At 41.0% G+C, this 16,512-nt stretch overlaps 1 protein-coding gene across 1 annotated transcript in view; it reads right to left on the bottom strand.

Annotated features, from left to right (window-relative positions):
* Nucleotides 1–16,512, bottom strand: part of unc13c (unc-13 homolog C (C. elegans)) — a gene marked incomplete at its 5' end in the record, with an annotated part of 113,607 nt that overhangs the window by 6,645 nt on the left and 90,450 nt on the right. The window contains 8 exons of the mRNA XM_080499578.1: nucleotides 1,556–1,703; nucleotides 4,749–4,829; nucleotides 7,885–7,944; nucleotides 8,310–8,433; nucleotides 9,470–9,607; nucleotides 10,016–10,104; nucleotides 13,192–13,218; nucleotides 14,011–14,088. Of these exons, the coding sequence (XP_080355704.1) occupies nucleotides 1,556–1,703; nucleotides 4,749–4,829; nucleotides 7,885–7,944; nucleotides 8,310–8,433; nucleotides 9,470–9,607; nucleotides 10,016–10,104; nucleotides 13,192–13,218; nucleotides 14,011–14,088 (745 nt within the window). The remainder of the gene's footprint in view (nucleotides 1–1,555; nucleotides 1,704–4,748; nucleotides 4,830–7,884; nucleotides 7,945–8,309; nucleotides 8,434–9,469; nucleotides 9,608–10,015; nucleotides 10,105–13,191; nucleotides 13,219–14,010; nucleotides 14,089–16,512) is intronic.

Raw genomic sequence — 16,512 nt, 5'->3', positions numbered from 1 at the left:
ATTAAATATGTTCAGAGTTCAATACCTCACGCTTTGTTTTATGAACAATTGTTTATATCAACACCTTTGTGAACAAATGAGGAATGTCATTTTATTTTGCAACTTCTTCATGATGTTAAAACGATCTAAATCCTTGTTGTTTCTCCAAATAGTATATGGTCTCCGTCGAGAGCGTAACTTAACGCATTTAATTTAGCTCAAATCACAAGACAAATTGATTTTTCAATATCCAACGTTCTATTCAGTTCAGTTTTTGCATTTTTCATAAAGTATAAAGTACTCAGTCAGCTCCCTGACAAAACAGAGGGACACGTATGCTTCCACAAGCACACTTGGCAGGGTGGAAGTAGTGCATGCCACAGTCTAAATGTGTCAGTGTCAGAGCACAAGGGTTGGTTGGTGATTAATGGAACAGTGTCCACTGTGCTACATCAAGCATCAGCACATCTCTGCACTGTTTACTGACCTAATGCACATCAACCACCTCACTACTTCCACTTATAGACATTAGACCTCCTCAGATAAAGAGAGAAAACACGGTGTGAAATTAGAGTCGGGGGTGGGATGGGTAGAGAGACGTGGGGCGGAGAGAGAGAGAGAGAGAGCGACGTCGAGCGTTCTCAAAATAGCACGTAACGAAACAGCACGTCTGGGCCCATCTGTCAGTCAGTGAGGGCGGCGATGCTGGTTGGCCTGCTGGCTGCCTGGCTGACTCGTCTTCTCCCACAGCCTCTTTGCATCCTCCCGCCTGCCTGTGAAGCATTCTGCAAGGCTGAGCACACCGAGGCGAGCAGGAACTTAAAGCTTCAACGCCCCGCTGGGCAGAATTCCTTCTGCAGCATCTCTGGACATCTCAAGGTATTTCTGTCTTGTTACAGAGACCGAGGAGGAGGAAAAAAATAACCCCTCCATATTGAGAAAGATGAATGAGACGACAACACATTAAAGTGGGTCACTGTTGATGGAGAGGGAGAGTGAGCACAGAGCATTAAAGGGAATTCTGAGGTTCATACAACACATTTATATTAAACATTTGTCATGGATGGGGAAAGAAGATGGCTGTGGAGATCCCACAGATACTTTGATTATGTGTTTGTTTATTTACAGCGAAAGAAAAAGGACATGCAGTGAGAGGATAAATGTAATTAGTGCAAGTAAAATGAAGTGTCTCCAGGAGATCCTCAGAACACACATATCGCTGTGGTACAGTTGGAGATGAGAGTGAGAGGGACAAAAAAAGGTTTGATGAAGCCAGTGATTTGAAGAGGGGGGGCATGAAGCTTCCTGTTCCAAATACAGTGAACTGTGAACAACTGCTGCAATTAAATCCACTCTGAGAGAACCATTTCACCACCACACTTTGTTAGGTTTCACTGATCGGTCACTTCACAAAAGTGTTTAAGTGCTGCTCTGCAGTCTGTCCACTTTTTCCCCACATCTTTTGAACCCCTTCCACTGTGCTTTGATAAACACTTTCTTACCCTAAACCAGACAATCTTAATGGACAGAGAAAACAGCTTTTAATCAAACAGAGTAACCCAGCCGTGCTCCTTACCTTGAGAGGTTTGGGTGCATATATATTTCTTGATCAAGGCATCTGTAGGTTGAGTGTAAAGGCTAAGAGCATATTTGAGGGACTTCATGTCAGGACTCTTTTCAAGGAAGGTTTTCTTCAGTCCATTTCCTCCAGCATGGAAGTATTGCTGCATGAAAAGAGAAAAAAAAATCCATCTTAAAGAACCGCAGGACAAAAAGAGAACCTCTTTTAAGTGTGTGCAAAACAACAAGTTAAAGTTGGCTACCAAACAACCTGGCATTAGGAATACAGCATGTATTTTCCAAGCAGGGGACGACAGCAATAACGACTTCGCCGTCTAATTACAATGTCTTTAAATCTGGATCCCCTGCTTGGATAATTATTACACATTTGTGTGTCAGTAAGCCTCATGGAGGCGGACAAGGCGAGTGTTTGCATTCTTTACAATTGGTTTCACTACTCCCACATGTGTAAACAAAAAAAAAAAGAGATCACTACAAAAAACAAAGGAGTCAGGGTGTTCCCGGTGTCACTTTGGAGACTGTTGTCGTGACGCAACTCAATAAGTTGGCACACACTAAACTTTCAGAAGCAGAGAACAAAACAAATACAGTAGACAGGGACATGGTGCGTGAATTGGATTACAGCTGCCAGGTGATATTCGAGCCACGCCAACCTCATCAAACACAGAGGGACACCACAGCAGAGCCGACGCTGGCTAATATTTCTTGACTTGTGTCAGGTCAGTGCTTGGCAGTGACTCAACACAACGGGAGACGCTGCTTTCTGCCTCACCAACGACTCGTGAGTCATACAATTTGACCGGCATGTGCCTTTCGTGATCTGTACATGATCTGGCGTGCAGACGTGACTCATGGGTGGAGTTAATGAAGAAAAGGAAAGGAAGGAGCATGCGTTCACACTGCAAGGACTTTTTTTTATAAACATATTTATGGCTGGTTGCGCGTTTTAGTCGGCAAGGTCTACATGTTCTCGACACGTATTTTTTTAACAGGCGCTTCAGTCCCCTGCCACACTCCAAAAACACATTACAGACCAATAGGTGTGTTTAAATTACCCATAGGTGTGAATGTGAATGTGTGTGTCTCTCTCCGTTTTCTCTGCGATAGAAATGTCATGCCGGATGGAAGAAGACGTTTGGTATTTAGAGCCTGCACGTAAATGCATTTCGCTGCTGGTTATTGCGAGTCATTGTTAATCCTATTTGTTGCATTTTATGTTTATTTAATAAAAAAAAAAAAAAAAAAAAAAAAGCAAATCTAATCACTTGTTACAATATTCTGAGTGATTAAATAACGTGGGCAGGTCATGTTTGGGGATGCTAACAGTGTTACCGCTGGGCTGCTGCACTGAGAGGCCTCTGGCACGAAGACCTGAATCCACCTGAAGGCTTAAAATATGAACCTGCTTCTGGCAAAATCCTCCGACACCCATCCATCCTTTCAACGTGTCTATTCCCCTGAGTTTCCCCATCGATCTTTCTTGTAATCCTTATATTTATTATATTCCTAACATGCCCTTATTTCTGTTTGCTAAATTTGTATTTATTTATTGCCAGTTGTGGCCGAGAGGCGAGGAAAGTGAGTTTGTTTCTTAAATTCTTTTTCACTCATGTACCCACTGTGACGATCCGGGAATGTAGCAGACCACCGGTAATCACATCACATCACAACTTGTTTATTCGTCTACCTATCGATGCACTTTGCACTGAATAGACGTATAAACAATTTTCAACATGAAATCTAAAGGTGATGTGAGAACCGCCACGGGCCTCTCTCGCAATAAGCTCACAGGTCAGAGTTCAAACAAAGGAGCAAATGAAGCATTACTGGGAATCTTTTAAAAACAGCTCCTCTCTGGGTCACTGCATTTACCCATTATCCTCGCCATTAATTTTCAGAGGTTCAAAGTTCAGTCAGAATGAAGCATTTTCAGCGGGGTAATCCTTAAATCCATTTTTGGGGTAAATATTGAAGGACATTTACTGAGTTGACTGTTTTATTTTTTCACTACAAACATTTTACCCTGTTGAATATGTTCTTGCTTGTGGAAATCTGAAGGACTCTTGCCAATTATCCATATTTATATTTTCTTGGCTGTAGCCACGATTCCTCTGGGGTCATTTATAGTTGACGTACTAAAAGTGTTCACTTTTAATGTATGTCTCCCATTTGTCTGTTTAGACTGGAGGTAAATCTCATCTGATCAGCTCATTCTCCCCAGTTCAACTCTGCTAATTGACTCTTCTCATTAGAATACTAATGAGAAGAATTCCAGTGACGTGATTGATCTGAACCTGCAGGTAGTTTCCTCTGTGACAGCGAAATCAATTAGTTTTCTCTGCACTTTATGATGCACTGTTGCCTGGTGGCACCTCCCCATAACTCTTCTCTTGTCCCTGAGTAACGGAGCCTTGTTTTTGAAAAGGTTTAATATCTCCCACTAAAACAGTGATGAGGCAGAAACATTTGAATGGTTTGCTTTTCGCTGCAGGGGTCCGAGCAACTTTTATTTATCCGGGATGTTAATCGTGCCCCTAAAATTAATCTAATCGCTACAAGAATCTGTTGTTCTGTAACTATTTGTTTTCCCCAGCATGCTGAATGTGCTAATAATTCAAATGCACCAAATCTCTTTGTTAGAGCTAATCAAGAAATATCAGAGATCAAAACAGCATTGATTTAGAGCAGCTCATTAAAACCCTGATTACAAGGTTTTAGTTTTTTATTTACATAAGAAGAAATAATATTTCTTTATTTATCTAACAAATCTTTCCAGTCAAGAAATTAAATCTTTCCTGGTAAATTGATGAAAGAGAGTTTCAAAATTTGAAAGTTACTTTAATTGGTCTGGATAATTTGTGATTTTCAACATTCAAAACATACCGACATTTGGAGTCCACATTAGTCACAACAGTTGGTGGCTGTACTATAAATCGGAGGTTTAAGAGAACAGAAGGAAACAACACTTGGTATAAAGTAACACCTAAGCCCCTGGTGTCCTAAAAGCAGATTTCTCGGCTGCACACACACACATTTTGTCTTTGATTTGCAATATGCTCAGTTAAGTCATTTGCATATCTCAGTTGTACCACGTGCATCTGCTGTGCTTTTTAAAGGTCAAAATTAGCCATTCATGTGAAAGAAACATTATTATCAACAGAGAAAAAAAAAAAGGGAGAATAACTCACCTTGATGGTGGGAAGCACAAGGTCCATGGCTGCACACTGACGTGGTGTCAGACTTCTGGCTTCCTCTCGAATGACATGCTCCTGGAGAGATACCAGACAACGTGAACCACTGCGGTGGGCGAAAACATCCCATCGCAGGTTACGTTCAGACTCTTTAAATTTCAAACTGTTTCTCCAGGATAATGGTAATGACCTTAGGTGAGCCAAGCCACTTGAGACTCAGACAAAAACAGAACCAGCTGCAGTCATTTAAAGCGCCGAGTGATAAATTTAAGTCTCGCTGTCTCACAGCAGCACTCTAAAAATCTATTTTAATCATGAAAAATGTTTTTGTCAATTGTAATTGGAGCTTTCCTGAGTTGTGAATTGATTACAGTAAATAACTGGTGGCACTGCTTTATTTCCCAGGTGTTTCCCTTACAGGGCAAAGATAGAGCAGCATTAATGTTTTATGAAACCGGCTTCGAAGGAACCAAATCACTGACGCAGTCATGGCTGCAGTCGTTGGTCCAAATCAGAGTGCAATGTTTCCACATAAATAGATGCTTTTGGAAAGGTCTTAGAAGGAGGGCGAGGCAAAATATTGTACCTGAGATTTGATTTTTTTTGGTGAATATACAGTCATCATCACACACTCTTACAGGTATACACATGGTAAATGGTAAAATGGTCAAATGGTCAAATGGATTTAACTTATATCGTGCTTTTTTTTTTTTCAACTCCACGAGGAGTCCCAAAGCGCTTTACATGGTTAATCACATTCGTCCATTCACAAACACATTCATGTACCAATGAGGCTGCTGCTATACAAAGTGCTGTCAATCCATTGGGAGCAACATTTCTATTGTGGCATTCAGAAGGTGGAAATCCATTTCTCATTTTACATTTTAATTCAACTCTGCACTGCTTTCAAGTTGGAGCACTTTCCACACAATATAAACACATTTATTTTACATGCACTGTTTCGCCAGTGCCATTCATCACCATGAGAGCACAACATATTTTCTTCCCAAAGGCAGTAATAATAAGTCAGCAGTTTCAGCAACAACCAGATCTAAATAGAAGGATTTCCCATCTTGTTTCCCAGCAAAACTGCATGTTGGTGTTGAATCTTAATAGTTAACCAACATAACTGGAGGATGCACGTGCAAGGTGAAAAGCTGTTAAACTGTATTTTGCAATTTCCAAATGAAACACAAAGCAAAGACACATGGATCAAGCTGAAATTTGAATAAAACATTTTTTTTTTTATTATTGAACCAGTTTTACCAACATAAGGGATAAATGGCTTTAATCGACATCTATGCTTGGATATTGTATGGATTCTGACGTCTTTTTCAGCCAGGTGTTGTTAAGCTATTTTTGTCCATAAGAGGCAGTCGACTTGGATAAATGTTTCAATCAGCATTTTTTTTTTTCCATTTAAACTTGTGAATCCACAAGTCTTTTATAGGAACGGTTACATTCCCATCAAATCCACAAGGGATTGAAGATAAAACACTACAAACCAGCTTGTGTAACATATTTGGTTTAACAGATAAGTGCTCAGTGGAGATGGGCAAAGGATTTGTGGAGGTCAGAGGACGTAGTTGGCAAAGTGGTCCTGCGCACAAATTTCATTATGTGTTATAGGGAAGCAGCATATCAGCACTAAAAACCTCTTTGGCTCTTCCAGTAAATCCACCACAAAGGTTACAAAAGTCACAGCAAGGGAATAAAATAAAAACTGTGAAAATTTATTAAATAAAGATACAACTAAGTACAGGCAAACCCACAACATCAACAAAAACAATAAAGATCTCACAAAATCTGACTCATAAGATCATCTGATGAACGAATGAACGGAAAACACTACAACGAGTGAATGAGACAATCAGTCATAATCATGAATAACAAGAGGATGATAAAGCACTTTAATGCTTTGGGAGGTAGAAACACCCATCTGTGCACTGATGATCAGTACCCAAATGCTGTCTCAAAGGACATCTGACAATCAGAGTCTCACACAAGACAAAGAAGGAGGCGAGCAAATACAGAACACGCACGTATACGTACACCAGTGAACACACATTCAGTGTTTGGACCCCCTGTGTGAGGAGTGAAATACCTCTCAGAGGTACTGTCAAAGCATATTTGTTAGTGAAACTACAGCATTGCCACTGATCCATTCCACTGCTTCACTACGTAGAGCTCAGGGGATTAAACATCCTCCAGTCAAAGCGGCAATTAGACACCTGCCTACTTATGTCGCATCAACTGTAATGCACAATATCAAAGCCTATATGGTCTTACGTAACGCTGTAACTTTCTGTGTTTCTTTGTTTTCGGTGGCTTTCTGCAGAATGCGATTGCGCTTTACCAATGAATAACAAGGTCTTAAGATATTTTCTTGTTGTTTTAAGCATTTTTAGTACAATAGTGCACAAGTCCCTTACATTGAGACTATGCAGCTCTTACACAAATGCCACAAGGAGAAGAATTTGTTCCTTCAAGCCTTTCCTCAGTAGTTTATTCATTTTATTGTATTACCTGTATCATCATACGGCAGCTGGATATATAGATTAGTCTCTAGAGCTGAATCTTCAACAGCCTGATTCACTTCATCAATTATCTCTGGCAGGAAGAGACAATTCAACCGATTCTGTATAGTTTTATTTACCTTGTTTTTCACTTGTTTGATCACACAGTCAGGCCTTTTGTCTTTTCTTAGTCTGCGCTTCAGCAAATCTGCCTTCATAACAGCAGCATTTGAACAGGAAACCCAAATGGCAGATGGCACTCCTCATCTTATCCTAAACTACTTTCATAAAACATGCTCATTAAGAGGTTAAATATAATCCCTTTCGGGTCATTCAGTGTACTTTACGATCCTATTATGTGCAGTTCCAAAAGCAAAAGCCATGTGTTTTCTAGAAAAGGATCAAAAAGTGAGTATAGTGCAGCTCTCTGTGACTTTTTTTTAAAAATTATTTATTCACTTATAATCCATAACCCGTTTGTAAGACTGCTCACAATATGATGTCTGACTGTAGTGAATGTTTTCTTTTTGAAGTCTTTTAAGAACCAAAAATGCGAGGTTTTAGACAGAATGACTTTAAAAGTTATAGGACACATTCAATCATCATCCAATAGTTACCTTCAGTTTGGACAGTTGTCCCAAGTCCTTGGCAGCACTGAAGATCATCTGAGCTCCTTGCTGTTGGGTGAATCAGACACATTTCACATGGTGAAATACTGTATCAGCACCAATAAAACAAATCCTTTATTAATAATCTAAATATGAATACACAACACAATGCCAGCAATAAAAAAACAGAACACAAATAAAGCTTGACATTATTGCATTTGAACTATTCTGGAAACAACAATACAACACAAACAAATTGAAATCAGTATGAGACTGATATCCCATGTTTTTTTTGAGTGTTGTGATGGAGCAGAAGAGAGCTGAACAGATGGACAAAACGAGAGACAGGTGGACAAGAGGGAGGAAGTGGTCAAGCTGAGGGATGAAAAGAGAAGGGGAAAAAGGTAAAGAGACAGATAATTGTTCAAACTCACGCTCTGGTCACTCAGCGGAGGCAGAACGATTGTTCTCTCGATGGTGTTCAGCACAATTTTCCACAGCTCTTTGAGGACTCGTTTCAGCACTGTCTTCTCACAGATCTTGGCAAATAACATCAAACTGTGAAGCAGCAAAGAGGAGCACTTGTCAGGTCAAACACTTGAAACACGTGTCTACGGCTGAGCCAACGTGGCTGCGGGCTCCAAGTGGTGAAGTCCTCATAAATAATACGATTAAAAGAAGGAAAAACACCTGTGATTCATAGAATAAATGCAGGCGCTTTCTGCTTTAATCTTAGCCCATTGTGAAAGCAGAGTCTCAGAGACAGGAGGAAGGATTTGGTATTTCCATATTATTAAGAGGATTCCCTATAACACCCCATTGGCCTTGATGTTGCTTTAACAAATGGTTGAGAATGACTTCAGGTGCTCCGCTGAACTATATCAGCTCTTTCAAGAATGATGTTCAAGAATGCCACAAACATAAATAAAGCCAACAAGTTGAATTTTAGAGCAAAACATTGCTACTCTTTCTCTTTTGGCAGTGATCATGATTGTCTTGTACTTTAGCAACCCCAAAGGAGCAGCATGAGAATGAAAGTTGGAAATACAGCCTCAAGATTAATCTTAGAGGAAGAAACATGACTAATAATGTGGCGATGGAAAACAGATTTTGTCGGTTGCTTCACGGTGTGGGTGAGTTCACAGGGAGAGCAGTGCTCAGAGGTTTAAAAAAAGTTTATTATGGTTTTCAGCAAAAGAGTGCAGAGTCTAAAAGGAGAACTTCTGCTGAAGGTAAAAGGACTTTGAAACGGTGAAGGCTGCCATTAGAGGTGCTCATCATAAGGGTTTTAAAATGTTGCCCAAGAACTCTTCTGACACATGGATGGAGCATCAACTCATCAATATTGGGATTTGAAATCAACCTGCCAACCTACTCATTCACCACCAGCACTGCTATAATAGAACATTAATGCACCATTACCGTAACAGTACTTTGTATTGTAAATGATGCATTTCCATTGTTTCGACAGTGATTTCTTTAGTTGAAATACACAGCTTGAAATGATTTCTTTCAATTTAATAGGGTTAGATAGGGTAAGACCAATGGAGGATAAAGCTCTACTGTTACTATATTGCATTCACAGGATACCTACTTCTTATCCAGAAGATCCATAAGAGGCCGGAGGACAGTTTCCGCGTCCAACGCAGGATTGTTGCCTTTGATCGGACCTTTCATCTGGACCAGCTCCTGGTTCATCTGCTTTACACAGTCTTCGATCACGGGTTTAAAACTGTGTGATGGACAGGGAACAGCCTTTTAAACACTTTACACGTTGTTCACTGCAGCACTCAATGTCAGCTGCTTCGTGAAAGTGCCAGCTTACACCTGCTGTTTCTATTATATTATTGTAAGGAGTGAGGAGCAGATGTGTCTTTTCTTTGGGCTGAAATGTTGAGTAACTCACCGCGCTTGCAAAGAACACTGCACAGCACGAGAGCTTGAACCAATTAAATTTTGAATACATGTCTATCAATAACTAAGGAGACTTGTTGTACAATATAGTTGACAGAGCAAGACTTGAAGCGAACTGTTGCCCAATTGAAAATGATCACAAGCAGACGTATTCACATGAGTGGAAACTTGCACACAATCACGCACGAACGCACACAAACTTATTTTATACCTCCCCAAACCTCACCTGGAGCCAAACACTCCGCTGAGCTCATCAAGCACTGTGTTGAGTTTGTTCTGCAGCTCCTTTAGCAGATCACTGGCCTCTGCATCCAGCTGTCAGTGGAAAACAGACAGTTAATACATCATTACACTCCGTGCACTTGCCTGTACTGAATATGGTTCTATGTCTGTGGAGGGCGCCTCAAAAGAGGGTGTGGGGTTTTGCGCGGGAGGGGGAGCCTACGGGCTCAGAGGAGAGGTTACCTGCCTTGCTGGTGGCCTCCCCACTCACTCTGCCTACCATCTGTGCAGAGCCCTGCTCTGAATACCAATGGACAGCTCACCTCTGAGCGCTGCAATGATGACTGCTTGCCGAGTCACGAGACACGGTGTCAGCACACAAGTAGCCAGCTACTGCTGGAGCAGTTTTGTGCACTATTGCACAGGTTACAGAGGCGAGATGATGCTGTCAACCATATCTTTGTGTTTACTGTTTGAGTTCATGCTTACTGACACCTATGCAATCATCCTTTTCTTTAGAAATCCTCTGCCTTTTAATTTTCAGAAAAATAAGTGGAACATAAAAGACTAAATCATTACACATTGAACCTTCCAACACTTTCAGAGATTCCTCTCACACAGCTGTATGGACTCTGTATCCAAAACTCCACATTTTACCAGACTTGACAGAACAAAACAGTTCCAAAATGTATTCACAGTATTTATATGCACATGCATGGCATGTGTGGGGTTTCTGCAGCACCGTATTTATGCATGTGATGGATGTGCATGTTTGTTTAACTCCTGTTTGGTACATATTCTGAAATAATGCACGGGTGGGTGAACGGTACTGTGCATCGCGTGTGAGTGTATTTCTGTGTCATTAACGGTATATATGAGAGCATCTGTTTGTCTTGGTGCTTATGAATTACATTTGCCATGTACAAATGTCCAAATATTGATGTTTTGGATGGGGGTGGAGAACATATGTTGAGGCTCAGTGCTCAGATGGATGTGTGAGGCGAGGCACCGCACCACATGCATGACAGATCGTCACATTAGACCCGATAAGCTTAGCCATGGAGCTGCTCATCTCACACATTCTAATGGCGGATGGCTCAGCTGGGAAGCGGATGTGTAAACTAAACCTTTTATAGACATTGTTATTCTGCAGACATGCCTCCATTGGCATTACAAACAAGACAGATTTCTACACCCGTGTATGTGTGCTCACATGCACGCACATCCGTACTGCTGTCACCTCAATGGAAGTGATTGCAGCATGCAGAATTTGTCTGTCACACAGAAAATTGCCCATAGTGGTTTGAGTTGTGATTTCACCGTTTAAGTGACAGATCACATCTTTTCAAGTGATAGTGAGAAAATAAATAAATAAATAAATACTGGCGGCCTTGGCCTTTTATCAATCCCTCTTTGGCCTGGGGAAAGCTTTAGATTTGGCTTTAATCTGCAGCCTGGCAGTGGCAGAAACTGAGATTCTCAATTTTGTAAGAACACTTTGTGCAATGGGAATGCTGGTAACAGACATCCACCCCACTGTCAGATAAAACCTTGGATCCCCTGCTAAACCGTCACCCCCTAAGAGGAGAAGATTCCCTTTAGATGCCACATGGTTTCTGGCAGTTCAGTCAAAAGTCTACTTGAAAATGGCAGTCCTGATAGTAATGCCTTCATTTAAAGGTAGTCGCTGGGATTTGAGAGGCAGTTTTATGGTTTGAAAAGCTCAGAGACTTTTTCCTCAGAAATGTCAGGACACAGATAAGGTCTTGGATTTGCCTGAAAATGGGATACGATGCAAAAACAGCTCCTGAGTCAAACAGCATTTCTATTAGAAAGTCAATATGTGTATCCCCGTCCCCACGTTAAGAACTTACACAGGTAGGGTACTTACAAATGGAGGACATTTCCTTCTCTGGTAATTAAATGTACAGTATACACAAGGAGACATGGTGTTTGGAATTCATGGAACACCTGGCACCTCCATGGTAGCTGGTTTCACTCGACACTGACTGGCATTCAGAGTCCTCCGGAGTGTATAAACTCTCTCTCTGGCTGACAGCCTATCATCTGTGGTCCAGCTTTGCTTCCCTTTGCCTGATTCAACAATGCCATATCTACTGGCTGGCAGGTATTTAGTCCACAGAGCAGTTCGCCCAAAATAATGAGGAATACATATCCCAACCTTTATTTACATAAGCAAATAAAGGTTTAGAAGAAATGACCATCTCTATACTGAGAAGCGCATGTTAGCAAACAGGGCAACTCCCAAAATAAAGGTGATATTCATCTGAGGAGATCAGCTCATAATGCCATAAATGGGCACTGTGAGAGATTATTGTGAATCTCTGTTATTGGTAACACTATGATACCAGCTTTTTGTAATTACCTTGGCTCTCTGGGACTTAATTGCTGATAAGAAACTATTCTGTAATGAATAGCCTTCTATGCAGTGAGGAAACTATCGTGAGCATGTAAGAGAAATCAGTTGGGATGAGCTTTAAAACTGTACATAACTAATCACTATTAGTTGAAATTCACATCTTGACTTTGTAAAGTGAAGATAAAACCTCTATTGTCATTATTTTTCAGATATTAATGAACTTAGTAGTTCCTGGTGAGACCTGCAAACAGATAGGCAATAGCAGCACCTCAGCAGAGGGTACAGCCGGACAGATTCTCAAGAGAAGCTCATTAAAAACCAATCTGCGAAATCCCGTCAAAGCATTTTCTGCTATTTGGGGAAGGGGGAAAAAAAACAACAAAAAAAACAGCAACATGACAAGCCTCTGACTCCACTTTTTGCATTGGTGTAGAAAAGAAAGGGGGGAGGACAAACTAAAATAAACATCTATATAAATATCACACTTTTCAATTTAGCGATGGAGAGAGAAGTGGACAGACAGAAAAAAGTAAGCTAAAAATAAAGATGGGATCGGGTGGTTTCATCCACTATCCCCAGAGCGAAGGGGATGGTGAGCTTTAGCAGCCTGTCCAGAGGGGTGATGGGTAACTCAGATTCCGTATGCTCTGTGGCACATGCTGCTGGAGGGGGTTGGGGGGTGAGAAGCATAGGAGCGTGAGGGTGGCACGGGGGGTAGAGGGGGGAAGGGGCGTGCTTTTTTTTTCGGAACGTTTGATAAAATGGTGAGAAGGGGTGTTGACGAGTCCTATTGCACACACCTTACAGAAGGACACAACCCCCTCCTCCTGGAGACAGAGAAGAGAGAGCACAAAAAGGAAACGGAGGGGGAACAAACACAAGACACAACGACAGGAGACAAAACGCAAGGCGAGACAAGCGTTAGAAGAAACAGAGAGAAACATGCACGTAAGTCACAAGAAGCCGGCGGCTTCTCGGGTTAGACTGACAGACTGACAGGTCGACAGGGGAAGTATTCACCTGGGCATCACAGGTGACAAAGATTTCAAAGGTTTAACTTAATATCGAGAAGAATGTTAAGTCAGCACACGTTATACACGGGGGGGGGGGCGGGTTGGATGTGGGGTGAAAGACGATGGGATACAAGTTACTGAGGAATAGTAGTCGAGATACTTGTTGGAAAGGGGTCATATTAGAAAAACGGAGCGACGTGTCAGATTAGTCTGCTGGCTGGTTAAGAGTGAGAGTGAAGGGGGGATTACACCTCGTCACAGTTGGGGTCAACTCACTTTCACTTAGATGTCATCTGAAATGAAATTTACATAAAAATGACACAGCATTTATTTCACAGCGGCAGAGTGCTGATCAGAAAAAGTGAGGTTTAAAGACTCATGTCAACGCTGCTGAAATGTTCTTCAGCAAGAGTCTGAATGCTATAAGCCCTGGGGATATTAGCATTTGGCCAACCTTGTGGTGACAAAGGACCTAATCTGTTTTGTATTGTTTTCATACACTAATCTCTGAGATTTAGGAATCAAAATGATTAGAATTGAAAGTGAATTGCCTCAAACTTTCAATCAGTCTTGGTATACAGATACTGTAGCTCTCGGGAAACAGACCTGTTTGCCACCCATGGACTCGAACATCTTCTCCAGCTGGACACGAAGCTGCTGAATGTTGTTGAGAAGGATGCAGGGCTGGAAGAGAAATAAGAATGAGCATCAGAGGGTTGCTTTGTGCGTCTGGAAATATCAAATATCAAATAATAATCAATGGCAAATGACATTCGGAAAATCTCTCGGACAACAAATTGTCAACCCACAGCTTTTATCAATCTGTTGCAACAGTTTGTGAGCTTGAAATTGACTACAAACACCATGTAAAAAAGGCTAAGAACGGTAAAACCTATCCATTTCTTGACACATCGCCTATGCAAGGAGAGAAAAGTCTGTGACGAACGTCAGAATGGATGTATGTGATCAATTCTGGGCTCCACAACAACTTTTACAGATGACAGACATTAATCACACTGCTTTTTACTGTAATTCTTCAAAATGGTCAGAGAGTCACACATTATGTGTATTATCTACCCCAAAAAACTACTTATGAGGATACGGCACACCAAAATGTTGACAGTGGTAATAGATGGTGTTAACATGGTAATTCTGTGCCCCGCAGGAGAGCAATGATTTGTGTCTCTGTATTCCCACAGCAGCCAATGATCTCTCTGTGGTAACACATAGTGTCTCGCTCTCACTAGATTTATGAGCACATTTCAATAGAAGTGATAAGATATTCTAAATCTAGATAGCACTGGTGATCTCCCACTGTTATTCCATAGCTTGGAAGGACAAATAGAAGATAACAGATTTAGTTCACCAATGACTGCTGCGGATTTATAGTATAATTTAAACGCCAGAGACTCCTGTAATATTGGACAAGATTTCAGGTAACAGATGGAAGACGGCAGTCCTACCATCCTGCATTGACTACACCAATCATTTGTGAGTAGGGTGATGCTCAGCAAGCATGTTTGCAAGAAAACATCATTAATATTAAAGAAGAGGTCATTTCAGTGCTGTATTTCCCTAAAAGTGGGTCATATGCTTGTGTGGTGGTTAACAACCGACAGTTTGATTGGGGGAGGGGGAGATTACGGAGGGTTTTCCCTCAGCCGAGGTTGTCAAAAATAGATTTGCACTTGTAAAAGAAAAAAACATTAAAATACACTTTCTTCAATCTCGAGCAGGAAATTGTGCATGACGAAGGCTATTACTTTCATGAAAATGGGCTTGTCAACAAATGTTTGGCTTTTTCTGTATGTTTTATTTAATTTAAAACACAATATATAAAACAAAACAACTAATACAATGAAAATGAAAACTCAAAAGGCTTGAAAAGTAGTAGGAAGAAGCATAAGCATATAACATCCTAACATCTCTCCGGTCAATGACGATATGGCCAGATTTGGTAACCTTCACATTCATATCCATTTTATTTAAAAAATGTTTTACAATAAAGGAATGTTTTTGCTCCACGATGAGATGGATGCTGCTGCTGCTATGCTTTTGCCATCTTGCTTTGCACACATACAATTAGCATGAATAGATTGGTAAATCATATTTAGGGTGCTTTGCAAATAACACATTATGTAGCAGAATAAATGTGCTCATTAACGCAAAGCTTTGCAGAAAACTAGCAGGAACTGTTTTCAATTTAGAGACTTTTTGAGCCAAAAATGGGGAAATATGTTGGATTTTAGACAGTGTGATGCTTTTGGATATTTTATCATGTATAAAAGGCACACATGATTGCTTTCTTACACTGTAGTATTAAAATATTGTTATTGGGTGGTGTGTACGTGAATGTTGGGGGCTCTAAGGAAAACAGGTTCCTCTTCAAAACCTCACACATCATCTATTATTTGGCCTGAACCACGAGACATGTCCAAAGTGTACATACTTGCTATGATGTCTGTCTCGTACCCTCCGTGAGGCTGTCAAATGAAAGCTTAAGGTAGGTTAACCTTAATGTAATCCCGCCATCGTATAACTCTAATTGCCTCTGTGTTCCTTTAATCCATCTGCTGTCTCCTTAGTTGCGTCTTGGTAAGGAATGTTTCACATTTTCTCCGGGACAGTTGTAATGAGCCTGTCATCGCGGTAAAGAAACATCTGCCTCCTCCCCCTACCATGCGCGATGTGTTATCTCTCGGTCCAACTGCAAAGACCAGTGCGGATAATTAGGTCACTCACAAAGCTCTGTGTTTAGTCATCTGTCAAATTCAACAATGGAAGGAGAGCCCAGAAAATACCAATGACTTCCCTCCATCAGCTGAGGGCTGTGAGATGAATAATTGCATCTCGGTTAATAGAGACACTGTGTTAAGTACATTACAGAAGACAGAGCAGAACAGGCTGGGCTTGCACAGTGAAATATGTTTTTTCATATAGTCTCCATGCCAACTGCTGGTGGAGAGAGTAATCACAGAAACACTGGCATCTGATTTACCATATTTGCACTTGAGCACATGCGCGCACACACACGCACGCACGCACGCACACACACACACACACACACACACACACACAGTCACAAAACCACTCAATGCAACCTTTTCT

The sequence above is a fragment of the Blennius ocellaris genome (genome assembly GCF_963422515.1).
Source record: "Blennius ocellaris genome assembly, chromosome: 1".
Classification (NCBI taxonomy): Eukaryota; Metazoa; Chordata; class Actinopteri; order Blenniiformes; family Blenniidae; genus Blennius; species Blennius ocellaris.
Note: the sequence above shows the minus strand (reverse complement) of the source record. Positions and strands in the feature narration are given on the sequence as shown.